Source organism: Sylvia atricapilla, chromosome 4, assembly GCF_009819655.1.
Source record: "Sylvia atricapilla isolate bSylAtr1 chromosome 4, bSylAtr1.pri, whole genome shotgun sequence".
In the NCBI taxonomy this organism is placed as follows: Eukaryota; Metazoa; Chordata; class Aves; order Passeriformes; family Sylviidae; genus Sylvia; species Sylvia atricapilla.
The window spans coordinates 36,282,316-36,309,404 of NC_089143.1; the positions used below are offsets into that span (position 1 = coordinate 36,282,316).

Here is a 27,089-nt window from a genome sequence, read left to right on the forward strand (position 1 = left end):
AAGATGCAGTCATATGTCTGTATAAGTTTTAGTCTCATTCGCTAACACCAGTAGGAAAATGGAGGGTTTATCTACATTTTTCTATTGTGCTATACTTCATAGGTTTTTAACCAGGCCCTAATTTCTTTTCAGGTTGAGCAGCATTAATCTTTTCATCCTTCTTGGTGTGATTTGAGGGGGTTGTTTATAGTAAACAAAAGTGTACTTTCTGAAACAGCCTACTGGACAGAGTGAGTCCAATAGGAAACAGAAACAGGTTCTATTTCTGGGCCATAGTTATCTTAGAGCTTAGGCTGATGACTGCCAGTGATTGAGCAACAGCCTTGGCATTTCAGATTCATTGCCTTGGCAGTAAATGCAGTGGCTGGCTCTGTCCATGGCAGAGTCAAACCTGAGCACATGGAAGAGTCATCTGCCAATGTTACCAGTTCATCATTCCAGGCTAAATCTCCCTATGTTTCTTCAGGTATTTGGGTGGCTTGATATAACTCAGACAAGAGATTGTATTAGTATTTTACAGTTCCAGTGATTTTGTTCTTAGAGGAATAAATACTGATAATTCATAATACATTTTGAAGATGTTTCTTCTTTGCACACTCTCTCAAAAGTGAATTTTCAAAACTCCTGCCATAATTCAGTATCAGTTCTGCCTGCAACCTTGGCTGGCTGGAAGGGACTGTCAGTGTGCAGTCTTCTAGAGGAAAGGGCAGGTCCTTCAGCAAGAGCTTCAGGATGTCTCCTTTAGCTGGGTTGGGAGGTATGGAGGGTTATGTGTGTTAACCAGGGTTGGTGATGAATTACTGGTTTTTTTCACCTATCTCATTTGGGGGTGATAAATGAAAATAAAGGCTAAACCTTTACAGTAAACATATCTAATTATTTTTAGGCCTAATAGTTTATGGAATGAGAATTTAGACTTTATATCTTATTTCTACTATAGTAAATTTTTACTGTGATTCTGTGTTTCTCTCCTTCACTTGTGTAGTAGCTTCAAATTAATCTCACCATACATAAAGATTTCTACATTGCTTTTCATATACACCAGCTTCTTTGTGACTTCTTCAGGCAGCTTCACATCTGGTTTAAGTTCAAATAATGCCTATATTCCAGCTACAAAGTCATGTGTATTAAAAATGGGCAATGCTAAAATAGAAGTGGAATATGGTAATTAATGAATTTATTAAATCAGATTACTGAAATCAATATCTCAATATTTTGTTCTGTGGGCCACATAATGATTTATTAGAGATGTTTACCATTAATAATAGATCACATTTTTATTGTTTAGAAACTGATCCTTCGTGTCTCTAAAGAGGAAAAACAATAATTTCATAGGACATTTGACTTCATTCTGTGCATCATATTTTCTGCTTTGCTTTGTGCATTCTAAACCCTTTCTAAATCCTACAGCTTATTCAATAAATGTTGTTATTGTATAGGTTCTTGGGCTGATCGCTCACCTCTGCATGAAGCGGCCAGTCAAGGACGTCTTCTTTCTCTGAAGACTTTATTGTCACAGGTGAAGCCTCTGTTTTTACAATTGCTTTAATTTTTAATGTTATTTAATTTCCCTGCATAGATTACTAATGCAGATTTAGTGTGCTTTGTTTTGCTTTTTTCACTTGAATTTTTCAGAGCAATACGTACTTAGGGATTTTTCATATATAAGATATAAGCTACTATTTAAAATATTTCCTCAGTGTGTTTAACCCCCCCCCCCCAGAAAAAAAAAAAAAAAAAAAAAAGACACTAAAATTGTGTCTAAATTTATGCCAGTCTTCCCCTCTTGCATGGTATAAATCTATAGATTCACTGCTTTACGCCTTTGGGTAAATAAAGCTAGGAAGACTAAAAACATACTAGTTAACAGGAAGAATTGCTGAAAGATTCTGGGTTTTGCATTGTTGTCATTTAAAAAAATTTGCTGATATCAAAGTGTGAGATTGTAAATGTTAAATTTAAATATTACAATATTGTCCTATTAGCTATTTCAATATTGAAGAATTATACTGTAGAATACATTTGATGAAAGCAGGTAGAGAAAATTGTTAGTTCTTAAGAATCAAACAACATCTACTGCAAAAAATTTAGAAAGCTTGGTGATTTTATCAATCCAGTAAAATTAATCCCTTTGGGTATTTCAGACCCTAAACCACAGGATGATAGAATCACAAGAGAGTTTAGACTCCGGTCTTTGTGGGGTTTTAAAGATCACCAAGAGTGGAGATGCACCATCCTTTCCCTCCTCTGTCTCAGGGTTTCACGGTCCCCCAGTTAAATTTTTTTCCACGTAGCTACTTGGAATTTGCCATGTTCTTACTTGGGTCTGTTGCTTTTTGCCCTGTCACTGTGCATCTAAACAGTCTGCATATTTTGTGCCTATTTCTGATTAAAAATAAATGCTCACTGAGGATTAATTTATTATTGCAAGCTAGATTTTAAGCCTATTTGGAGTACTGTAAACTATTCATTTGAACAGTAGTGTGAGGAAACCACTCTTCAAAAGGTTTTGTCTGATCTTTAAATATCATTCACATCTGTTTTAGGGATACAATGTAGACACACTAACAATTGACCAAGTAACTCCACTCCATGAAGCCTGCCTGGGAGATCATGTAGGCTGTGCAAGAATCCTCCTTGAAGCAGGAGCAAATGTAAGGTTTTGGTTTTGTTTTCTTTTATACGAAGTCCAATTCTAACCTTGGCTTAGCTGAGGAGGATATATTCCTTGATTTTAATGTAATTAATTAACTTACTGAGTGTGCTCATCTCATGTAATTCCAGCTACCAGAATGCTACCAAATGAGAGTGATGGGCAGCTGCTGAGGCAGTAATGAGTTGAAGCAAATCTGCTAGCAGTATTCCTTATGATATTTCTCTTCTAAAATATGGAATGCATTCCTCTACTTTACTAGGTTCCTCTTGTTTTGAGTGGCTTTCAGGAGACTGTTCTTTTAATCTTCAGAATGTCAGCTGTCACACTGGACCTGTGTGCTCTTAAACTTCTTTGGTCCGAGTAGAAAAAAGCCCTGTCTCTTTTCTGTACTCCTGACACAGGCTGTCTTATCTTTTATCCCAAAATGAAAATGGGACTTACAGATCACTTTCAGTGCAATGTCTGCTGACATCAGAGGTCAAGTGTATAGCTTCCCAGGTCTCTGATCTTTTTAACAGAAATATTTATTGTTCTTAAATTCAGTTTTCAGAACCATGTGGAATATCTCTGTATTATTATAGAAAAAGAAAAAAAAAGATAGATATTTCCAAATTCAATTTCTCCCTACTTCAGCTAGCACAAGGATTCTAAAGATACAAAACTCTAAGAAAAAGTTTCATTTCCCCACCTGGTTAATTTTTAGTATTTATAAGTGTTTTTCTGGATTTGGGGAATGCATGAAAGAAGATAGGTCAGAGTCCTGGAAGGCCTTCTCCTCATACATGTGTTCCTTCCCTTAGTACTATTAGCTCAGTTGCCTACTTTGTCTCCTTACTCTCTCACACTGGAAATACTCAGTTGAAGAGTGGTGACATTGGTATTAAAAGAGTGAGCGTATGCTATTAGCTTTGTCCCCATTCTGTGAAGTATCACTTGAACCTGGAGACTAAAACTACAGAAGAAAATGGCAAATAATCCTCAATTCCTGCCAGAGCTGTGGAGAGAAGATCCCTTTATCCCGTTAGTATGCAAAGTGTAAATTTTCTGTATCAGTGAAACAAGCTCTGTGCAATGACTTTTGAAAATTATTTGCTGTCCAGATACCAATATATGCTTTTTAGTATTCCAGGTGTATTTATCCAGCATATTTTAACAAGAATAATAGTAAACTAATCCCATCTGAGAAGCATGGTAAGAGGAAGACAGTTTCACAGGGACTGGTCAGTTAACTTGTTATTGTAACTAGTACTTTTTTTTTTAAATGCAAATTCGAACTATTTCCTGTTTAAAAATCTGCCTTTCTTTTTTTTTCAATTCTTTTTGTAAATAGATTTTATATATTCTAGGTAAATGCTACAACAATTGATGGAATGACACCTTTATTTAATGCCTGTTCGAGAGGCAGTGCAGCATGTGCTGAGCTCCTGTTACAGTATGGTGCCAAAGCTCAGTGGGAGTCCTGTCTGCCCTCACCAACACATGAAGCAGCCAGCAGAGGTAAGGAATTACCTCTTCAGAAAACCTGGAGCAGCTGAGCAATGTCTCAGTCAGAAGGTTAAGAATGTGTGTGGTTTTGTTCATGAGACAGCGCACTGAAGTCGAGCAAACTGTCATGCTTTGTCCTGACAGGTCACAGTGAATGTCTGGAGGTTCTGATATCCTGGGGTATAGATGTTGACCAAGATCTTCCTCATTTAGGAACACCTCTGTATGTAGCTTGTGTTTCACAGCAGATCCATTGTATTCGAAAGCTTCTTTATGCAGGTATGTCATGATTTAAATAGAAATATTACTGGTCTGTAAAATAAGCATATTGTACTTGCCTTTGAAGTCCGCTGTGCTCAGCAAACTGAACTGCAACCCTTGCTTGCAGGGTTCTGTCTCAAAGTTTATGCTGATTGTACTGTAAATTTTAATTTTTTGGTGCCATAGTAAGCATAAGAGGAAAAAAGGAAGTAAGACCAGTAAGAATGAAGGCTCAAAATTTTCTGCACATACTGCAGCTTTATAAATATTAATTTTTTGTGGAAAACCAAGGGTAAAACATGAGCTTTGAGAAATTTTATATAGTAATCATAGAGATTTCAGTCAAATTCTTTTAGCAATGAAGTCCCACCCACTTTCATTCTTCAGCAAGTTCAGATTTTTTCATGATGCATAGAGGCTGAGTTGTAGAGGAAAGAGGTGAGGTAAAAGGCATCTGATCCTAATTATTTAATCAATGGGTAAGAGATGTTGAAGGCTTACTCTGTTTCAGCAAGGTCCAGCAAGGGGACACAACTGGCATAGCTGAAAGACAACTTGCTGTGTTTCAGGTATTTGCATATAGGGCTTTTCCATCTTGCAGAACAAGGAATAAAATGTATATATGAATAATTCAGCCTCGCTATCATTGCACCAGAATAGTTTTCTAGTTGATTGCATGCTATATTTAGAATTTAAACAAGTACTTAAAATGTTTCTCATTGAGTCCATCTCCTTAGATGATTAATTATCCTTTGTCATGATTTTTTATGTTTAAGAACAGCAAAAGTATAAATAACATATTTTGGGATTCAAATACTAACATACAGAAAAGACAGTAACAGAAGGGCATATTCTATATTTGTTGGTGCCCTGAAGTAGAAAAGGGTATGTAAACTGAGAATATACGACTTATGTAAATTATTTTTTTTCATATTTTATCATTTTGTGAGAATGTACTAGAAGTTAAAGAGCAGACAGACAATGAAATAAGCAAGAGAATGGTACTACGGAAGCATGCTCAAATTGTTAACATTAAGAACAGTGAATTATTCAGGTTTCAGATCCAATTGCTAGACCTGTGACTTTATTAAATTACTTTTCTCAAATGAATTGTTTGTTTTTGCATTATTTAAAATGCAAAAGGTGTTGATTCAGGGAGTAAAGTTGGTACAGAAGGAAATTTTGGTCTCACAAGGTCAGTATGAAGAAGGCTGGGTTTTAGATGAAGCAATAGTTTCCCTGTAAGGGAAATTCTTCCATACTAGCTAGTTTAGTTTATCTCTTGTATGGATTTTTTTTTCTTGATTATGAATGCATTATTGAAAATTTAGCCCATTTTAATTTAAACCATGTTGACAATTACCTGTTAATATAAAGGTGTAATAATTAGAACCCATGGATTTGGGAGAATTAATGGTTTGGGGGTTTTGTCCCTATTAGTTTTCTTGACTGTGTGTATCACCTTAATTAAAATTAAAACAAATTTATAGATTAATAAATAAGGTTGCATGGGATGGGAGTCTGTTTCAAACCCTTTGCCAGCCTCAACGTGTGAAAAATTATAAGGCGTCCAAGATTCCTTCTTGAGTTGGAATATACAAAAATATACATATGAAATTTCAGTTTAGTGATTTTAAGACATAAACAAGAAAAGTACATTTTTTATGTAGTGAAAAATTTCTTAAATGTGTAAAAAAAGTGGGGTTTTTTATGATTAGGCAACAGTGATGCTCCTGTTACCTGATTGGTACCTGATACCTTTTTATCTGGTTGTGCTTAGGTAATACTTAGGAAATACAACCTAGGATAAAAAAACAAAACTCAAACAAAACACTGATGTGATTATAGTTCTATGAAATAAAATTAATAAAGTGGCTAAATGAACTGTGGCATTTCAGGCCAGTGGGTTTTTTTTTTTGTTTGTTCTGTAGCCTCATCTTTCTTAATGGCAAATTCAATTAATCTCTTCTTACGTCTCTTTATGTGCATCCACCAACCAGGTGCCAACGTGCAGAAAGGAAAGCATCTGCAAACTCCACTCCATGCTGCTGCCCAGCATTCTAGCACAGAGATTGTAAACTTACTCCTTGAATTTGGGGCAGACATAAATGCCAAAAATTCAGATTTTGAGAGGCCTGTTGATTTAGCTGCCCCAAGCAGTTTAGTGGAGAGACTGCTGCTCTTCCACGAAGGTAAGTTTTACATGTTTATATTTGAAACAGCAAATAACTTGTATTATTAAAAAAAAACCAAACCCACCAAGAAAAACCCCCAACTTAACAGTCCAAACAACCCATTATAGAAGGTAACACTGTGCTGTATGAAATGAATATATGAGCATTCAGGTAATTTCCTTTCTAACTATAAACATCTCAGGCCAGAGCCCATTGACCAAGCAGCATCAGAATTTATACAAGCTGAAAAAGTATTGTCATATGTTTATTGGGTGTTTACATAAGTAGACATTAGGGATACGTTTTTATTGGTTTTTACAGACCTTTTTAAAAAGGAACAGGGTATTTAAATTTCAGGTTAAAATGTATTTCATTTTGGTCAGCTGTCATAATATTTTTAAATATATATTGCATATAAAGCAAATTATTTTGATTGTGGGCAAAAAGCATAAGAAGATTAATTTTCTAAATTTTCTTTACAAAATTATAAAAAACTGAGACTAAAGAGTTTATAGTCCCTCAAACCTCTTAAAGGTCTCTATGCTTTGGAGAGAGACAATATTCCAAAGGGAACTGTACTTGTTCAGACAGAACTATATATAATGTAAAAATAAGCCACAAGAGACTGAAATAATTTCAATAGCCATGGGCATCTCTTTAGAGATGACAAATAACACTGATTCATGTTTTCCTCCAAAAAAACCACTCTGTAGTCTGAATATTATGAACAAAACCCCTCTAAAACCTGCATGGTTTCACAAAGGTACCAAGACTAGTAGTGTTTTTAAAAGTTTAGAGCAAAGAAAAAAAATTATATGGCATGAAACAGATATAGGTTTATTGTCCAGAGAAAACAGCAGTGTTCATTTTGAAGGAGTGGGTGATAAATGTTCATTTTGAGGAGGGATAAAGACATTGTGATTAACTAGTAAGACACTAAATATGGCCCAGGATCTCGAGGTATTTTGCCTGCTTATTCTTGTTGCAGTGATGCATTGGTAGTGCAGCTACTAGTGCTGTAGCAGGAATGTAATCTGTGCTGTGAATAAGAACCCAAAACAAGAAGTCTACAGTTTTTAAAGTTATTGACATCAGATATTTTCCAGGAGTTGGTTGTAATTTAAAAAAAAACTGACCTTGTATTGCTTTCTTTATTCTAACCTTTATTAAGTTTTAAGCAGCAGCTGTCTTTATCTTTGAAAGCAGAAAGGCAATGAAGGAAAGGGAATGAAGAAAAAGGTCAAATTTGCAAAATGGGAACATTTTTTAATGTTTTTTTCAGAAATTCCATTATTGGGCAAGACTGCTGTAAAACAAAATGCTGGCTTTTATAGTGGTACAATTAAACTCTTTTCTTTATTGTTTGCAGCCACACCATCTTCTCTTTGTCAGCTCTGCCGACTATGTATCCGAAATTACATAGGAAGAGCTAGACTACATCTTGTTCCACAACTCCAGTTGCCAACAATACTTAAGAATTTCTTACAGTATAGATAACATAATAATCAATTGTTAGAAACATAAATATAATGAGTACACTTTCTTCTCTCTGTTTATTGTACATTTTATCTAAAGTACTGCTGGGCGGAAAAAAAAAAGCCTTTTGCATATTGCTTAAAAAAAAATGTATCTTTGACACCTGGTGTTGGTAATGTAATAGTAATTGGGAGCCATTCAGCAACTAGTGCCAAGGTGCTAATCCAGCTGAATAAGTGTGCTGATGCTCTGGGACATGACTGTATAACTTTATCTTAACCATTAATAGCTTTAGTGCTGTTAAATTTAATTGTGTTTATGTTTTAAAATCTGTTTGACATGCCTGAACCACGAAGAATTTCTTCATTATTATTTGTTAAGTTTGTCCATTTGGAGTCAATATTTTATGTATTTTTAAATTTCTGTTGTTCGTGTACCTAAAAATACTTGGTAATGGGTGCACTATATGCATTGATAAAAATAAAAAAATTAGACATCAATTATTTTCCTTTTTGTTTTTCTTTATATGGACAATTCATTAATCACAGTGAGAAACTTCCTTTACTCTTCCTCATTGCTTGTGCTGTGAATTGTAATTGTAATTGATGTGAACATAACCTTAGTTTTTTATAGAATTCTGTTTATTGGTACAATTAGTAACTTATTTCTCAAAAGCCTTAATGTGGAGATACATTCGATATCCTCCTGTAAAACAGAATTATATGGGCAGTTCCCTTATCTTTTCGTAACAATGCTGTATCACAAGCATTTAATGGGCATATTAAATAATTATTTGCCTCAGAGAAAGGCATATTTTAATGTGTAGTATCTGTGAGGTTTCTGAAGGCATATAGTGGAGATGTAGATACTGAATTTTCAAGCTGGAGTTCAGGAGGTGAATACAAGGTTTCAAAAATGACAGTTTTCTGTATGGAGCTGGAACCACTCATGAAAGGACATTACTTCTCTTACTACCTGTTTTGTAAACATTTACCCAGCTCCAAAAATCCTATTGCAAATTCCCAGAATACTCCAGCAGGCATTTCTGTGAAAAGGTATTGTTCAACTCTAGCCAGAGATGGAATGGTGACAAGAGACATTAGAAAACCCTAAGGCTTTGCTCATGTCCTTGAATTTTTGATGTGATCTGAATAAAAGAAAATACAGAGCTCCTCCTTTCCCTCTTTTCATTTGGTGCTCCTTTGAGAACAGATTACTTTCCCAGTGACTGATACTCAGTTCCTGCAAACCAAAGCATGAGACACCTGAAAACTTGCCATTTGCCCTTGGTGATTCATCCTCTTCCATTCCTTTTCAGTGACTACTTTCAGTATTTATGTTTCTACTGGAAAGATGCTAAGTGAGGAACTAACTATAGAGGAAGCTTTCACAAAGAGGAATGCTTACTCAGTTGCTAAATTATATACACCTAATAAAAATGTAGCTATGTTGACACTGTGTTAAATAAACTTAATTTGCTTCTGTTCCCTGCAGAAACTCTGGTTAGGGGTCTTTTTTAGAGTCCTTGTAAATGAAAGTCAAATGCAAATATGAGGAGCTACTTAGGAGTCCATTATATCCTGAGTCTGTATTGGGGTGAGTGTAGTGGGTTTTGTTTTTTATCCAGAAAGCAGCAATTTGTGTTTTTAGGTACAACACCATTACTGTGTATTACTTTGACAAACAAGCCAACTTTGAACTGCCAAGCCCCCCACAGCACTGGTGAACTTTGCCACGTAGAATGAGCTTATTTAGAACCTCACCTTCAGGTGTACATATCACTTTTCAAGTTTGATTCAAACAAAGTGACAAAAGAAGCTCTCATGTTCTATACATCTATATCAGTTTGGAGCAAACATGGCTATTCTGCAAAACACCTGTTCAGAACAAAACTAGATAATGTTTAAAAGTTTTGCTGGGAGTCACACCAGAGTGCAAAAGCAATCTCACTGAAAACAGGTGTGTTCATGCTCTTGTGGCATTTGCAATATCTATTCCCACCATTGCCCCTGATCCCTGCCACCATCCAAAGAGCAAACAAGACCATCTTTGTAGTTTACAGGTACTTGGAATTATTTTTTCTGAAATTATACAGAATAGAAAACTAGTCAGAAGAAATTGGCTTGTGGTAATACCATTACTTTGACCTCAGGCAAGAGGCACTTTTCAAAATAAACTTCCACCTTGTGCTAACAGATAATTATGTGAAAATTGAGTTCATTTTGGCAAGCTGAGCTGAGTTGGATGGGGCATTGCTTCTGTTATTATGTGACAGGAACAAACTAAATAGGGAATGGATGTGGTTGGCCTGGCAGGACTATGCACTGGAACAGGTCTCTGGCAGATCAGCTCATGCTACTGTCATATACCAAAAACACAGAGCAGTGCAATACCTAGTGTTACTGCTTGGTAACATCCCTTCCAAAAACGATCCCTTATTTAGCCAGAAATGAAAAGAAACAGGTTTGTTATGGTTCTCATGCTATAAGGGCCCTATTCCAATGTGGCTCTGATGAGTTGAATTCTCAACTCAGACTCTGATGAGCATGAAAAATAAATGTTAAATTACATATTAAAATATTAGGAACCAGGATCTGAAGCAAACATTGACCCAGGTCAGAGAGAGCACTTTTAAAGACTATTACAATAAAGCTGTAAATTAATATAAAGCATATAAATGATTTTTTATGCCAGTTAAAAAGTGTTTGAAGAAATTTTCAGGGAAAAAAAAAGGGAAAAAAAAAAGTAGTGTAATATTTAAATTCTGGGAAGAAATCCAACAATGAAATCCTGCAGATTTGCTGAAAGTATTCCAGAGACCCACAGGAGATACTGCACTGGTGGGTGAGGAAGCCTGTGGAATACAAGGTTCTCCTTGTGCTTCTCCTGGGCCTGTCCTGGGGCTGCGGGGCCGCTCGGCTCTGGCCATGGCCGGTGCAGCATCACTGGCCCAGCCGGGCGGGAGCTCCACACAGGGTGGAACAAACAGGGCAGTATTCCAACCCACAACATGGGCTTCAAGTGCCAAATCTCCTATCTCACACTGCAGCTGCCAGGGAAGCTGTCTCTGAAGCTTATAAACACGTCAGTAATGTTGGACAGATTATTTCCATGGAACAATGGATTTGGTTTTGCCAGGTTACGTTGAACATAACTGAGATTTAATAGCAATTGGAAAGCACTAGTTGTGTAGCTTCATGTGTTTTTTTTCATTTAAATGAAAATACGACTTTTATAGAAGAGTCAAACAGTCGCTTGAAGACAAAGTATTCTTTAATTTAAGGGGGAGATATCTGTATTTGATTTGCTATACTAGACAATGAAGCTACATATGAGCAAACAGTCTGAAATTACTTTTGAAAATGATGAACCAGTTGAGAGTTGCAACCACAGCTGTAACAGCAGACACAATTACAACCTTTTCTGCATATTCTCTTCACTCACCACTGTACAAACAACTTCAAGGAAAATGCAGCCTCATGCTATTCACAATGACTGTTACCTGATGGATCCCCAATATAAAAAGCGCCCTTTGACTAAATTTTTATATTTTAGTAATGAAAGAATTCTTAACCCTCACTCTGTGATTTAGAGGGACTAGATTTGCCCAAGATTCCATGTTAAGGCACAATTCATCTGCAACACACTGATGCAGTTATACTACATATTTAAGATATTTAAACTGTGAAATATTAGTAAAAATCCTTATGATACAACAAAAGATTTTAAATATAGTAGAATGGCAGTTGAGTCAATGCTTCAGATCCCAATCATCAGTCATGGGGCTGCATATTCAGTTCTCACCTTTAATCTCCCCCTCTGTATCAACAGCTTTTACATACTAGGTTGTACAATTTATGTGCTAAAAGACAGATAGTCTTTCATTTGACAGAAGCAAGATCAGATACTGACTGATGGAAAATTCTTTCAAAAACTATGAATTTTGACTTCTGCAACCGAATTCTTCTTCTGCAAGCTCCATGGAGTAAACAAAGGAAAAACACTTTCAAAGAATACTTGCAGGAAGTAAAAGATTTGGTTCCAGCACCCAGGTACATACAAAAATGGGGGGTTTAGGGCAGAAAACAGCTGTGTTCCCTCTGCACAATACATTCTTGCACCAGAAACCCTGTAATAATACTCTAGAACATTGCCAGAGTGAATTTTTACCATTTTAAAGAGGGAGGGAAAAAACCAACCTAGAATTTTCTTTTATTTCTAATCTCCATCACACCTTTCCAGCATGGTGGCATTGTTATTTCTATAGTTAAATAAGGGCAAGGCTTATCTCTATATGGAGGATGGTTTGATAGGATCTGCTAAATACAGACCTGATACTATTTCCAGTTTTATAACAGTTTCTATAGAAATAGTTCTGCCAATTTTTAATTGCAACCTCTTTACATTTCATGTAACTATCAGGAATTTAAATAATTGTTTAAAATTTCTTTTAAAGCAGCAGCAAAAAATGTAAGAACAGATAAAGTAGATTTCTGCTTATGTTCCATCAATTAAGCTAATAAAGACTATTGTAAACCAAGGCATCTTTTCTACAGGTGAGAAATTCTGATTATGAGAATTCTTAATAAGAATAATGAGTATAATATTTGCCTTATAATTAAACTCCATACTATACACAGCTTTAAAGTTTAAATATTTTAGTATTCTATTGCCATAACTGTTTTTCCATTTGAGCACAGATTTAGGAAATAAAAATATATATGCATGAGTATTTACTTCTCATCTGTCATACTATATGCATGTTTTTAACTAATACAAAATGTAAAAAGAAAACAAGCATTTTAATGTACATAGCATAGTTAAATAACTTCAATAAATATGGTATTTGTTCCTTACAAAGCCTTTGAAAAAGAAAAAAAGGTTTATAAAGAGTTTTAGCCTCCAGTAAAAGTGTAATGGGGAACGTCGCCAAATATGATCCTATTAGAAAAAAGAATTTTGTAATCTAGATAATATAAATAGATAATAATAGATAATCTAAACAAAACATAAGTGACCTTTTATTTGTACTGTTATTTAAACACAATAACAAGTGGATGAAAAAACCCATCTACTCTTTAAATTTTACTTTTGCTTTAGAACCAAAAATGTGTGTCAAAATTAGTTCAAATTAAAAAGGGGGACAGTGTGAAACAGCCAAAATATTCCAGTCATTCTAAAAAAAAGGTTGCAGTGGCTATCCATAAAGTCATTCTATTATTATATGTTTGGAAAAGTGTTTATGGGGTTTGTTATCAATATTTTGCTAATGTGTAGATAGTTGCTTTCTTTACAAAGCATCTATTCACACATAGTTGACGAAACTAATTGTCTGACGACAATATTCTTACTAAAAAAAATGACATGGCTATATATGAAATTAGGACTTTTTCTTTGGATTATCAAATAACATTTTTCTTTGGATTCTCAACAAACATTTGTATAGAAATCCTTTTGTTCTTGTTTTACAATTTTCAAAGTTCAAGTAATTGACCTTCAGGAGGAATCAACTACCAACTTTCTGTCCATTGATGATCAAGGTTAAATAAGCATTAACCCCCAGACTGTTACTTTAAGCACTATGAAGTAGAGGAAACACCTCATCAAAATGGGTTAAGTCGTATTCCTGTTCCTAATGGTGAAAAAGGATTCACTTTGGCCCACATCAAAGCATCATTCAGTGAAACAGCAGATTTTCCATCTTCAAGGAAGAACACAGGACCCTGTATAGCAAAAATGTTTGGGAAGGGAAAGAAAAAGAAATCATAGCTGTATTGTGTAAAGGCCACAACAGAAAGCATATTTTATCTGAGAAGAGCATAAAAACCTTGTTTAGATCTATCCACTATGTTCATACAGAAATTTTTCCTCACTCACTTACAACTCTGATAACAGCTACACATTATGAATTGAGGGCACTTATGTTTCCAAATCTGTCAACCTAACCTTTCATAATATTTAAATTTTTAGATTGAGGTGTTTTATTGTTATTTTATATATGCTTGTCAAATATTCTAGAGTCAAATTGAGCTTGAATTAGAAACTGAGGTAACAAGCATTTTTCTTCAGAATACTGTCCATATTTCATCACATCTGTCATTATTTCTGGTGATTTGTGCTTTTTCCTATCCACAAAAATCCCTGATGTAATGCCTCTATGACTTGTTTGAAAACAGAGTCTACATGCAGTCTACAGAATAATTTGAAATATTCACTATGAAAAGGACAAAGTACTCATTCATGTGATGGAAAAAGAACTATTTGCTAATTACTTTGACAAAATCTGCTCTCAAAGCTGCAGTTCAGTTTCAGTGCTTTCTTAAAGAGTTATGCTCTCCAAACTTGCTACGGAAAACTTGTAAACCTATGTAAGTAGGCTGCTTTACTTTAATATTAGCTGATTTTGATTGTGGAGCTGATCAGCATGCCTAAAGCCATGACTCCTAATGTATCCTAATCCACAAACAAGGATCCTGTAGATGACAAGCTGGTGACACCATATTTGCTATTCTTGTTGAATGCATTGTAACAGTGGTAGCTTTACATGGCTGTTAGCAAATGTTGAGAGTATAGCCATAGACAGAGACCACTGATCTAATCTGGAAGTGTTGAGAGCAAGATTTTTTAGATTAACGGTGAGCAGTTGAGAATTTTGTTTACCTCAAAAATCCCATTAGCATTTTGTAAACTTCAGTTTTTGTTACAAAACTATCTATCCCTCTTAGTCTCTAAACCACCCTGTTACTCTTTGGGCTGACATCTTACACTGGACAGGGGAAAAAGATTCAGCATCACCTAGGAAAGTAAATTCGCATGAGGCATTGTCTGGAGTCAGGAGTAGTGTTTTCAGGATCTTTCAATTTTCTTTCTTAAAGATCTTTCTTTCTCTTTCTTAAAATAACAAGATATGCTAAAGAGGTGTTATAAGGACTGAAGTGGATTAGTATTCTAATATCTGGATTTAATTAGTGATGAATTCCAAGTTTTGTAGTATGCATTTCCATAGTGAGAAAAAACAAAACCAGAAAAATGTTAGTATGTGGCTGAAGACAGATAATTTCCAGTCTTTTATTCAAGCTGTGGTGAGGGAGTAGCCAATAAGATAACATGCACTTATTGGACAATTCTCTATATAGCCTTTCTTATATAGCAGATGTTACTGCCTGTCACCTTTAATTCTGCTCCTGTGATAACAGAGTAAGTCTTTTACCAGCCAAATGGTGGGAGGGACCACTGATTTATGGCAACCTCACAAGAAGCCAATGCTATCAGCAAGAAAGAACACTTCAGCTCTCTGAAACCGTACCTGGATCTTTAACCCAGTCAAACAAGAGGTATGAACATCTGAGTGACTAGGAAGATTTGATCCAGTGACACAGTCTGGCCCAACCAATCCTTTCAGAGGCTCATCTTGGATTCGCGATACGAGTACTGAATACAGCGCTCTCTGCGATTCAGAGGGCGGGGTGCATGGCAGCTCATCTGTAGGCCTAGGAACATAAAAGAAATTGGGGTTTCAACTTTGCTTCCTAATTTGTGTTAGAAATTAAGATCTGCAAAGCAGTGACATTCAGACTTTACAGAAGGAATAAATTTACAACTAAACAGTTACTACTAGTCTCATTCATGGTAATTTTATATTTTTCCACCTACTTGTTTGATTGTGTGCAAGCTCTCCACGCGTCTAATTCCTCAGAAAGCTGTTCAATCTTCAAAGGTACGGATACTTCACGTCTTTTTAAAAGCTGACTGAAAAGGAATGCAAGTAGTATTGTTAGTCCAAACTAAACCTAATGATGACTATTTTCTTAGAAGAAAGACATGATAGACTGTAATAAAGTAAAACTTTTTCTGATTGGATAGAGAATAACTATGGAAATAAATGAATCCTTCAAAATATACACTATATTAAACTCTAGTAACACACATATTAGATATAAAAGTATAGCTTTTGATATAAATTTTATCTTAGTTATCCTTATTTACACCTTATTGAATTTGCTGTATTTTTTTTAAATTTGAGTCCACTCTATATTTCAGGGTTATATGTGTTTTTATTTCTTAATATTGTCAACTTTACTAGAATTAAGGATCGATTTTGCCTAAATATACTACATATGGTAAAAATGCAGTTAGAGAAATATGGTTCAACACATACTTTGGGACGGCCTTGCTTCACTTGCAGAAAACAGTTTCAAAGTCCTTGCAGTGGACACATTTTTTATTTATCAAAATAAAATATAGGGGGCAGTTACTACTTGATTTAATTCCACCACCTTTCATTTGTGTTGGGATACATTAAAATTGTCCTGCTTAAGCATGTAAATTGTCAGCCTTAAGCAGGTAAGTGTCCAGTTAAGGATGGGCTGGAAATTAAAAATCTGTTAATCCTGAAGATATTGAGCAATCCAAGAAGAAAACTTCGAGCTATATTGTTCTGTAGTTCTTTATATCATAGGATAATTGAAAGCTTTACAGCCAAAAGTATCACAAAATGAGTCTCAGAGACTGCTTGTTACTAATCTAATAATATCCATATCAGAATAGCCCTTCTGTAAAAGGTTGTATTTCATCTTGTTTTTTTTTAGTTTCAGAAAAGAAAAAAACACCCAACAACAAACAAATGATCCTCTTCTCTTTTTCCAATTGTCTCACCAAGTTTCAGACATGAGGATAGCTAAGAAGGAAGACATTTTTATTTTTTTGAGATGGGATGTGAAGAAGTGGGGTCAATGTATGGAATATGTCATAATAAGGACTGAGATTCCTCAGAGTTAATGAAAACACAGTATTACCTTGTATACTCATACAGTGCAGGTACAATGCTATTGTACTCTCTTCTGATAGCAAGTAAAGCACCAACATAACCACACAAAATCAGCAACTCATTCCGAAATCTATAAATGAACACATATCAATCATGAAAAATAACAAGCATTTGGAAAAAAACATTAAACAAACTCATATTAATGTTAAAATTTTAAAATCTACTTTATCCATCCACCTTTTGTGGAGAATATATATTTGCAGATTATGCTTACTTTCTGTGTCATGGACTTGCTAAAACAGAGTCCATCTGCTTCATATTGATCTCCATTATTAAATATGAAATGGCATGTACAACATAATTTTTAAGCACAAGCATGTAGAGTTACAAAAACATCACTCAGAATTTTAATGTGATAGAACTCCAAATGTAAATAGAACTGCCCCAAATACTAGTGTTCATTTCAGTTTCATCAAATTTCCCCAGCTTTTTTCTCCTTTTCATTCTTCACATGCATGCTTGTGTAGGCACCTAGGCCTAGTTTCAGCCTTCCATCATAAAGGTGAATCAGAGCTATCCAACCATTTTAGAGTTAATTCTGAGAGTGGCAGCCCAACCTTCCTTAATGTTTTGATATAAAAGCCCACATAATTTGTGATACTACTTCAGGAAACTGAAACCAGAGCTGATCAAAGTGAAGATCTTCACATAAGACCAACATTGATTCACACATTGTAAATACTCCACAGATAAAGAAGCAGTAAAATATCTTTTTCATTCTTGCTAAACCTTCAAAATTTGGGAGAGTCTACATTCTATTCTCCAGACTGGAATTGAGCATGCTTGCTGAAATTTTTTTTGTGCCCCTCTTCTGTTAAACAAAACAAAAAAAGATACTAACAGTGTCCACCTATCTATATACAATCCGAAAAATTCCTTTAAGGAAAGTTCCACTTTTGTAAGTCAGGAAAATATACTCACTCACTACACTTAGGCAACATTAACTGTTCAGTCCGTATGTAACTGAGAAGATCAAGATACGGAAAGACTGAATCTAAAGTCCAATCTGAGCCACAAAGCTGTTCTGTTGAAAAATAATAAGAAAAATATCTCATGATGTAAATTATGCAAATGACTTCCACTTTAAAATTATTATTCATCCAAGTACATACCTTTCACATACTGAATGCCAACAGGGAGAGCCTTTTCAGGATCTGTGCTTAACAGGTAGTACTTTATTGTTTCAAATACATCCCCATCTGCCTGAATTGTCTCTGCCAGTCTCGTACATTCTTCCACATCAGGAAGATTACACTGGAAAATAAACATTTTGCCAGAAAATTACTGAAAGGTTCAAATGCTTCTCTAAGATGCAGAGAAATACTGATGTTTGCACATAACAATAAGAAAAGATTCTCTCTGAAGGAGACACTGAAAGACATATCTGCATATAATGGGCATTAAGAAAGTCATCTAGACCAGACCAGCACTGGAAAAGGTTCTGTAACTTCAAGCTAAGCAGTACCAGTTTTCATTGCTAATGTTTTTGTGAAGTTTTTACTACTGTTTAATTAATGTGTAGTCTGAGTTGCAACCTATGGGAATAAAACCAAAGCAGACTCTTCTGCTGCTGAAGAGGAAAGGGGGCATTTATGGACATTACAGGGATAAGATGTAAAACAATACAGGCTATAGAAAGCTGATCTGCCAAAACACGATTAGGCTGCACATATAGTAGGTTATAAATCATACTGGCAGGTAATTCTGAAGATCATTAGCTACTTCAGAAAGTAACGTGTGTCAGGGAAAGAGTCCACAAAGGATAGAAATAAAGAACTAAATTTATTACAGAATATGGAAAATAAAGTCAACAAAGATTAATAGAAACGAAAAGGATATGTTATATATAAAACTGAAGAGACAAATTCATCCTGTGGTTCTATATGGCCTTATGTTTCTGAAATTAGTAAATAAATCAATACAAAACCTTGTTAGATTCAGGTAAATTCTTTTATGTTGTACCTTTTCATGCAGGTCATTTATTTCTGCTATGCATCCAGGATAAAAAGCACACAGTTTTACTAATTGCAGTTTATTATCCGGAATCATCATAAGAAGATCAACTGCTAAATCCCTGCACAAACAAAAGATGACATGTAGTTACTCTTGATGGTTTGTAACAGAAGGAAACTATTTTCTCTTTTACATTCCTTTTATAAGGAAAGCTTTACTGAAAAAGTACTATTTCCAGAGAAGTGCAGAAGCAACCTCAGTATCTGTAATTATTTTTTGTTTAATAAATGAAGCCTAACTATTCATCTTACATGAAAAGTCATTCATTAATTTTTTGTTGCTTTAGTTGGTTGAATTAAAGAGCTGTGCAATTCTTAAGCATCAGAACTATCTCAAAGTGAAATGAAAGAACATATGAGCAGGGATGGGAAAGGAGAGTAGAAACCCTCAAACTTGAGAAAAGATGGCAATGTGGTTCTGTGACATGAAACCATTATCAAAATTCCAGGCTTCTAAAGCTTCATGACATAGGACATCTCTTGGTCATCCAGAATAGCTTGGTGCTAATGTGCCATTGAAATAGAGAGATTATATAGGAAAAGAATGTCATACATATTTTCATCCTTCTCAAAGGAAAACTGTTCTAGCAAACTGACATTTCTTACATTTTCCTAAACTTGTTTAAGATTTGTTACCCTATCTTTAACATAACAAATGGCCAAAGGGAAAGTGTAATATTAGGAAATTATTTGAAAATTTTTCTATTTAAGTTTTAATAACTGGTTATTCTGGGACTCTTTTTATTCATGCAGACATCATTTCTCCTGTGAACCTCATGACTGACTTGTCCTTATGTAAGGCAAAAAACCATACTGATTTCCTCTGGATTTTCAGATTGTGGTCCTTAACTTAAAAATGTTCAGGTAAGCTGTTATCCAGTGTTTGCAACTGCTTTCTATCTCACTTAGAGATAGAAAACGAGAACACTTAGAGAAATTTGAAAAGCTTTTGACTTTATTAAGGGAAAAAATAAGCTTAAGCTTTCTCCAAAAAAAGCAAAATACCTGTATCCAAGTGATGGGAAGCTAAAAGGAAGATATTGAAAACAAAATTTTGCATTATTTTACAGATAAAATATCTGATAAAAAAATAATTAAACTACAGTAGCAAATCTAAGAACCAGGGCAACTGACTTCAGCAACAACAACAAAAAAATAACTTTGCATTTTATGCCTTTTGATAACCTAAAGAAACTCATGCCAAAAGTTCTTTAGAGAACCTGTGATATTATTACTGCGCAGTAGCCACTTTTCCAAGCATTCTTTCAGAATCTAGGATATTTCTAGGATAATTCTTGAGCCATTTTCAAGATCACTTACTCATATGCATTAACCTTCATAAGCAATTTAAATGTTTTTTAAGTGATTAAAAATTGTCTTGTCAAAAAAGTGAAATCCAGTATTCTGTTGAAAAAAAGTAATTCAAAGAAGCCTTATATGATAGCCGACAAATTGTGCTACCTGAAATGATTCTTGAGAATCAAACTGAAAACACTGTCAAGTATAAAGATCAAAAATGACGTGGCTGGGTTTGCATATGCAGAATTCAGTATGCCAGGTAAAATACAACTAACTTTTTGAATAGTAGAAAGTTGCTTTTGACAGTATTTAGGTGTTAAATACAAATAAAAATGTGTCCTTAAACACTCACACATTTTCCAGAGGCTCTAGATTTGGGGAAGTGCATGAATGTTTAGTTTTAAATTAATTTTTGGGTTGATTTTATATTTTGGCGAATTTCTAAAAACAACCAACCAAAACCCAAGAAACATTCCACGAGTAACTGATTTCTCTGTTAGCCTATCAAGGTCCTTTTGGTATTCCTTTTGGTGTCTAGAATTAAGTGTTTTGCTGCAGTAAAATGTTGCCAGCTGATGGATATCCCTAAGCATAACAACCAGTAAAAAAAAGGGAACTCTTCAAATATCAGAGACCGTTGAACTCCAGCTTCCCTGTACATGATCTTAGGAATGCAGTTAACCATGGGGATCATGCTGTGTGAAAATCTCTTTATTACAAAACAAAGAGATTAATGAATCTCTGATCTTTTCCTACAGAGTATAAAAAATATGTTGTAATGGCTGAAAATCAGAGTCCAAGACTGCAGGATGTTCAGTATAGTGTGTGAAACCCATTGACCAACCCAGATATATACTTGGGCTATATGCAGTACACCGCTTTAAAATTTTATCATCTATACCTGTGTACACATTCAGTGTACACATACTGTAAGTTTACAGAAGCTTAATGGGGATAAACATAAATGCCATATCATTTTAAGCACTAATTACAGCCCTGAGATCGTAACAGGCTTTTGTTACAGACTTGGAAAAAAAGAAACACTTTTTTCTTAACTCTACATCCAGTGCTTCCTATTGGAGGCTACATAAAATCACCCTTTGCAATGAAGGCAGGGAGATCAAAGAAGGAGCTTCAGACACTTTAGAAGCCGCAGATGGAGTTGCCAAAACAGCTCTATTAAGACTGGTGCAATGCAGACATGTTAAACCATTGCAAAATAAAACCAGCATATCACCAGTTTCTTATTTTATCTTTTTCTACAATCCTTCAGTGTCTAATGAAAGCTAAATGTTCTGTAGAAAGGAGTTCCATTGTGTTTCTCTCAGGCTACCTCTACATTACACTAGCAAATACTAACTGTAGAAGAAAAACTGAACCTTAACTCTTTAAGTACACATTTTCTACAAAATGTTAATTACAAACCAGCTGCCAAATACACCTTAGGAAGGTTTTCTGTTTCTTAATTGTTAGATAAAAACCATAAAGTCATATTCTTCAAAGTAAAAACATTACAATGAGGGGAAAAAAAATTACCACAGGCTTCCCCTATATGCAAAAGAGAAGTTACTTCTGCAGAATTAAATAGTAATCCTTTTTTATCCTTAAATCTTTGCAGGAATCTTGTGTTTCTAACACCAACAGAAGATAATTCCTCATACTTGTAGTTTTATATTTTTCAATCAAGTACTTAAAAATCACTCCCATATCCTACTTGAGCTCTTCCTTTTGACTTTTTAACTCAATTCCAGCCTTACTATTTTAAGGCTGTTCTTTTTACTCAGTACAAATCAGGACTTCATAGGCTACCTATTGCCCAAGTACCTAGGTTTTTTTTTCAGTGAGTCTCATATTCTGACAATGACTCCTCTCTCATTTACAAAGTGCATTTTGAGATTAAAGCAGAACATTTGCATGCCCTGTACTTCCAAGGTCTAATATAACAATTTTTATCCAAGCAGCATTTTTTTTTCTCCCTCCCATGGTGGTTTGATCTCTACAAAAGTTTCACAATGACACACCTTGATTGCTTTGTCAGGGAGAAAATTTAAAAAAATAAATCTTTGGATTAAGAAATTCTTACCATGTTATTACTGCCATACATTTTCTTGCTAGTAATTCTAGGGCATAATGTGTTGCTTGCGCTGCACTTTCTCCCAAGACAGTACCCACACTGATTGCCAGCTCCAGTTCATTTCCACGAATCAGGTTTGCCATCGCAACCTTGCTCAATGAAAAATTATAGCATTAAGGGACATGAGCAGTTTTGGGCATTCATCATGTTGAGCATATGACATTTGCTTATGAGGCTTTATACAGAAGGACAATATATGCAATAGTTAAACTCAATCATATATGTGAGTATATGAATGAGTAAATAATTGTGTACCATGTGTTAATGTGTTTTTAAGCAACCAAATAGATTTCCTCTAGCAGAATCTTCTTTTATTCAAATGAAGAGGCCACATAAATATGATAACTAAAATACACCTAATATTAAGGACACAAGCATTCAGAGTGTATATTTCCCCCTCTCTTTCAATGAAAGGAGACTCAAAACCCCAATAAAACGGGAAGGATTGTCCTGTTCTTACTCTCTTTGAGCGATCATAGTTACCGATAGGCATAGCAGAATGTGAAACCCTGTAAGATTATACAAAAACTTGAAATATGTCTATTTAGAAATATAAGCATTAACTGACTCTCAATTTTTCTCAGAATAGCTCATTGAGATGGAATTATATTTATTTTATATTGAGGGGGTGTTTGTTTTTTTTCCTATTTACTTCTTCATTAAGACTGCATATTCTTCAAGGTGGATGACTGTGTCTTCTTTAGCAGGATAACTTCCAGTTCTGCCTGGGTATTTTGAGTCACCATAAACAGTAACACTTAGATGTATCTATCTAAAGTACTTAAGTATCTTCTATTGTCTAAAATAACAAGATATTGTAAATAAAATTCAGCAGCAACATGCTACCTTCTGTGCATGAGAGAAATCTTGAATTTAATAGAATCAAGGGAGTTTTGCTACTAACTTTTAATACTATAACTATCTAACTCTGCATAAATATAAAAAAAACAAATGCCAAATACCATTTTAGAATGTGATACATAAATTTTAAAATGTGTGGAGATGTAAAAAGGAAGTCACTGTTCATTTTTTCATCATTGAAGAAAAAAAATATTACCTCTATATTTTCAACAGCCAGATGACAACATGCTGCAAGCACTGCACGGCCATCCTGGAAATACCAATCTGCCAATTCTTTAATGACCTTCTGCAGCAGACTGCAAGAACAAAAAATGAATTCTGCAAGGTCACTTTAAGGTTGGAGTTCCTTGGGTCTTAATTTATGTAAAGTTCACCACATTTGCTTCTGTACCCTAGAAGCTGCCATATTTGACTCACAGATAATGACACTACTAGCTTGAAAAATGCAATCCATTTGTGCTTCATCCACTCCTTATGTTGATGCATACTGAGGTGGGTCAGTTTCCCAAAGTTTAGATCTGTAGGAAATGTCTCTTCAGATTGACAGAAGAAATATCAAATATTTGAATATTCAATCTATATCTGTAAACTATGACCAGTATTTCTCTAATTGCTCTAAAACTGCTCATGTAAATGAACAAAATGTAAATTAGCCGCCAAACTGTTTTTGTTACTACACCTATAACTTGATAATGTAATTCAGGTTTTTGAGTGCTATTTGAGATAAGGAGAGGTGCATATTTGGTTGTTTTTTGTTTTTTTCTGGGTATGGACAATGAGAATCATAGAATCATAAAATGGCTTGTGTTGGAAGGGACCTTAAAGACCATTCTGTTCCAGACTCCTGCCATGGGCAGGGATACCTTCCCCTACACTCAGAGCCCCATCCAACCTCACCTTGAACACTTCCAGGATTAGAGCATCCTCAGCTTCTCTGGGCAACTTGTTCCAGTGCATCACTACTCTCATAGTAAAGAATTTTTTCCTGATATCTTACCTAAACCTACTCATTCAGTTTGATTTTTATTTTACATTATCTGAACCTTCACTGATGACAAAATAGCAAAGATTCAGGAGGAGATAACATGTAATAACAGGAGATCACAGATATTTTTTAATCTTAAATCTTACTTACCAAAAGTTCTCAGTTAATATGCTATATATATTTAATGCACAGGAATGCATCTTAAATAGTAAGCAAGTAAAAAGGATATTTATAATTATAATACATACATATGAAAAATCCATTTTGTGCTAGGAGGCACAATAGAGAAATTAGTGTAGCATCACGTAGTCAGTAACTCCACTAACTACGTACTAGAAGATGCAATATTTTGTTGAACTCTACCTTGCTGAAGCCAAATCAAACCACTGTGCTTTATCTCCCTTGATGACTTTACACTCTGCAGTAAGATGAGGTTTATCGTTATAAACTAGAACAACTTACTCATTATAATCATCTGTATTGTTTCCACCAGAATTTGAAGTTCCACTGGTTGTGTAGAGTGGTAACATCTGTATATTTCCTTCACAAGCTGCCTGGAAGTGAATAAAATACAGATTAATTAATGCAGAATTCAAACTCAAGACGAAATGAAATTTTTCAATAACAACAATCTAAGATCTATAAAAAACTTTCTAAAGCCCAGTTATAACAAAGAAAATGTTTGAATGTTTAAACTAATGAACTTATTCACAGCTAAATCTTAGCCTAGTTTTATCTAGCCATTCAAGAATTCTACCGAAGCAAGAGACTTCTTCCTTCCTATGCATTTGTGCAGGGTTTTTCAGCATTTGGATAAAATGGATGCTGAAGGCTAAAACCTTGATTTTTACACCCCAAGGAGCAAGCAGCTCTGAGGGAAGGATGAATTCCACAAATACTTCTCAGCAGGTATACCAACAAATCTGGAAAGATTTGCCATACAGTGGCTTAAGGTGAACTTTTCTTTGTATCTGTTAGAAATAATTTATTTCTAACGTTAAATACAAATAGATCAATGTGAGTTAAAATGAAATCAGTTGACAAAGTTGTGGTTGGGCAAGAGTTGGACTCAGTGATCTGAGAGGTCATTTCTAACCTAATTGATTCTGTGATTTTTTGAAATTCTTTCACATGCTTTAAGATGTAGCTGGGATAACACCGTTAAACCTCAGGGCTCAGTTACAAGGGAAAGTAAATCCTGGCATTTTGTTGCTCATAGACTATTCTATGAATTGTAATGTCTCTGCAATCTCTCTCTTACATGAACAACTAAGATCTTTCTGAAGCTTTAACTTGCTCTAAAGTTCAAACATTATAACTTGTTAAATCTCAGCATGTGTCAAAATTACATTCTGTATATTATTCAGCTATTTAGCTAAAGCATACAGATGATTTCTCAGTAAAAATTCAAGAGAGATCAAGTCCTACATGAATTTCATTAAGGGCAATACTGGCTGTTGAAAATCAGGTTCCATTTCAACTGAAATTGAACACATCAGTTTTCTTTATGGTAATTTGGTTGCAGTTTAGAAGAATCAGGCTTTAAATCTGTAAAAATGAGGTACCACCTTCTTATGATTTCTGTATAAAAACTGGTCGATACAACATGGAAGTAAAGACTAGGCCATCTTTATTCAGCTGTTTTGCTAAAGTGAAAAGAGCTAGCCTTTTAAATATGCATGGTATACTCTGAGTTACAAGCTAAGAGCTAAATAACTCTCCCACACCGGTATAAATCTATTAATACCTGTGCAACAAGTAGAGCCTCTTTAAGCTGACCTCTTGAAGTAAAGAAAGAAACCAGCTTCTTCACATCTCCGATAGCTATACAGTATGGGATGACATCATCATTTTCTTCCTGAATTAACTGATCAGCTCTCCTATTAAACAAATTAATAAATAAACAAGAAAGATCTACATATATGAACAATCATCAAACTTGTCTATATGGTATAGGTGTTAGATGAAGCTGAATAAAGTTCACTAGAACTTACCTGCGTTTCCAGAATTACAAACTGTGAATACCGCATTAAAGAGTTTATAAATTTGCAATTTATGTTCAACCCTTTGATTTTTGTATACAAAGATATTGTTGAAATCCTCCACAGTTCTATCCCAAAGCTTAGTGAACAAAAAGTAACATCACTAGAATGCTCTAACAAAAGACAAGTAAATCTCATTCTTCCTACCTGTCAGTGTCCTTTTATAAACTGAAGCTACAATTCACCAACATAGTTTAATTAACTTACCTTTGCATTAACTTCCTCCAATATTTCATTGATACACCAGGTGCAACTGAGAGAGCTTTGTCCCACTAGAAGAAAGCAGCAATGCATTTAACTTGATCATTTATGTTTGAGAAGCAGCCATATTTAAAACTACTGTAACTTTTCTTCCATTAAAAATAAATGTTTTGTCAACAGTTTAACAGGGAATGAGCTGTGCTTTAGACTGCATATGTTAAAAATAAGTGAAACAAGATGACTCATTGTAACCCATTCATTGCCTTCCCATCTTTGCTAGGATAGCTGGTTTTCAGAAACTTTCATATTTTTTTATTCTTCAGCAGTGTTCTGATATCTTACCTCTCCAAGTTCTACCATTAGCTCACAATATCGCTGAATTTGTCCTAATCTTAAATGTATTTCTGCAGCTTCTTTGAGTCTTTCCTCTTTGCTTGGTGCACCAATACCACCACCAAACTTAGACATCTTTATTGTTGTCAGTTCTTGTGCCTTGGACTGAGGGAAACAAACAAACAAACAAACAAAAAGATTAAGAAGTTTTCTGTGATGAAAACAAGTTTTCTTAAGAATGGACTATTGCCAAATATTAGAGTGGAATATAAATGTTATAATTTAAGAAAAAAATCTTTAGAGAAAAGGCTATTTGAAAGAGATTTCAATGAGATTACAATGA

The 27,089-nt window shown here is 34.7% G+C and overlaps 2 protein-coding genes across 6 annotated transcripts in view; one reads left to right on the forward strand and one right to left on the reverse strand.

The window, feature by feature from the left end:
• Positions 1–8,552, forward strand: part of ASB5 (ankyrin repeat and SOCS box containing 5) — a 40,110-nt gene extending 31,558 nt beyond the window's left edge. For all 5 annotated transcript variants that reach the window (XM_066317575.1, XM_066317576.1, XM_066317571.1 and 2 more), the window contains 6 exons: positions 1,440–1,519; positions 2,547–2,654; positions 4,003–4,153; positions 4,286–4,420; positions 6,403–6,594; positions 7,946–8,552. In XM_066317575.1, the coding sequence (XP_066173672.1) occupies positions 1,440–1,519; positions 2,547–2,654; positions 4,003–4,153; positions 4,286–4,420; positions 6,403–6,594; positions 7,946–8,073 (794 nt within the window). In that variant the 3' untranslated portion in view covers positions 8,074–8,552. The remainder of the gene's footprint in view (positions 1–1,439; positions 1,520–2,546; positions 2,655–4,002; positions 4,154–4,285; positions 4,421–6,402; positions 6,595–7,945) is intronic.
• A 2,722-nt stretch (positions 8,553–11,274) lies between these two features.
• The window catches only part of WDR17 (WD repeat domain 17), a 46,812-nt gene continuing 30,997 nt past the window's right edge, over positions 11,275–27,089 (reverse strand). Inside the window, exons 17-30 of the mRNA XM_066317578.1 lie at positions 26,756–26,911; positions 26,420–26,484; positions 25,918–26,050; positions 24,633–24,724; positions 23,382–23,481; positions 22,274–22,413; positions 19,897–19,917; positions 18,842–18,953; positions 17,992–18,133; positions 17,801–17,903; positions 16,848–16,949; positions 15,706–15,801; positions 15,359–15,542; positions 11,275–13,775 (exon numbers count right to left, since the gene is read on the reverse strand). Coding sequence (XP_066173675.1) covers positions 13,656–13,775; positions 15,359–15,542; positions 15,706–15,801; positions 16,848–16,949; positions 17,801–17,903; positions 17,992–18,133; positions 18,842–18,953; positions 19,897–19,917; positions 22,274–22,413; positions 23,382–23,481; positions 24,633–24,724; positions 25,918–26,050; positions 26,420–26,484; positions 26,756–26,911 — 1,566 coding nt within the window. The 3' untranslated portion in view covers positions 11,275–13,655. The remainder of the gene's footprint in view (positions 13,776–15,358; positions 15,543–15,705; positions 15,802–16,847; positions 16,950–17,800; positions 17,904–17,991; positions 18,134–18,841; positions 18,954–19,896; positions 19,918–22,273; positions 22,414–23,381; positions 23,482–24,632; positions 24,725–25,917; positions 26,051–26,419; positions 26,485–26,755; positions 26,912–27,089) is intronic.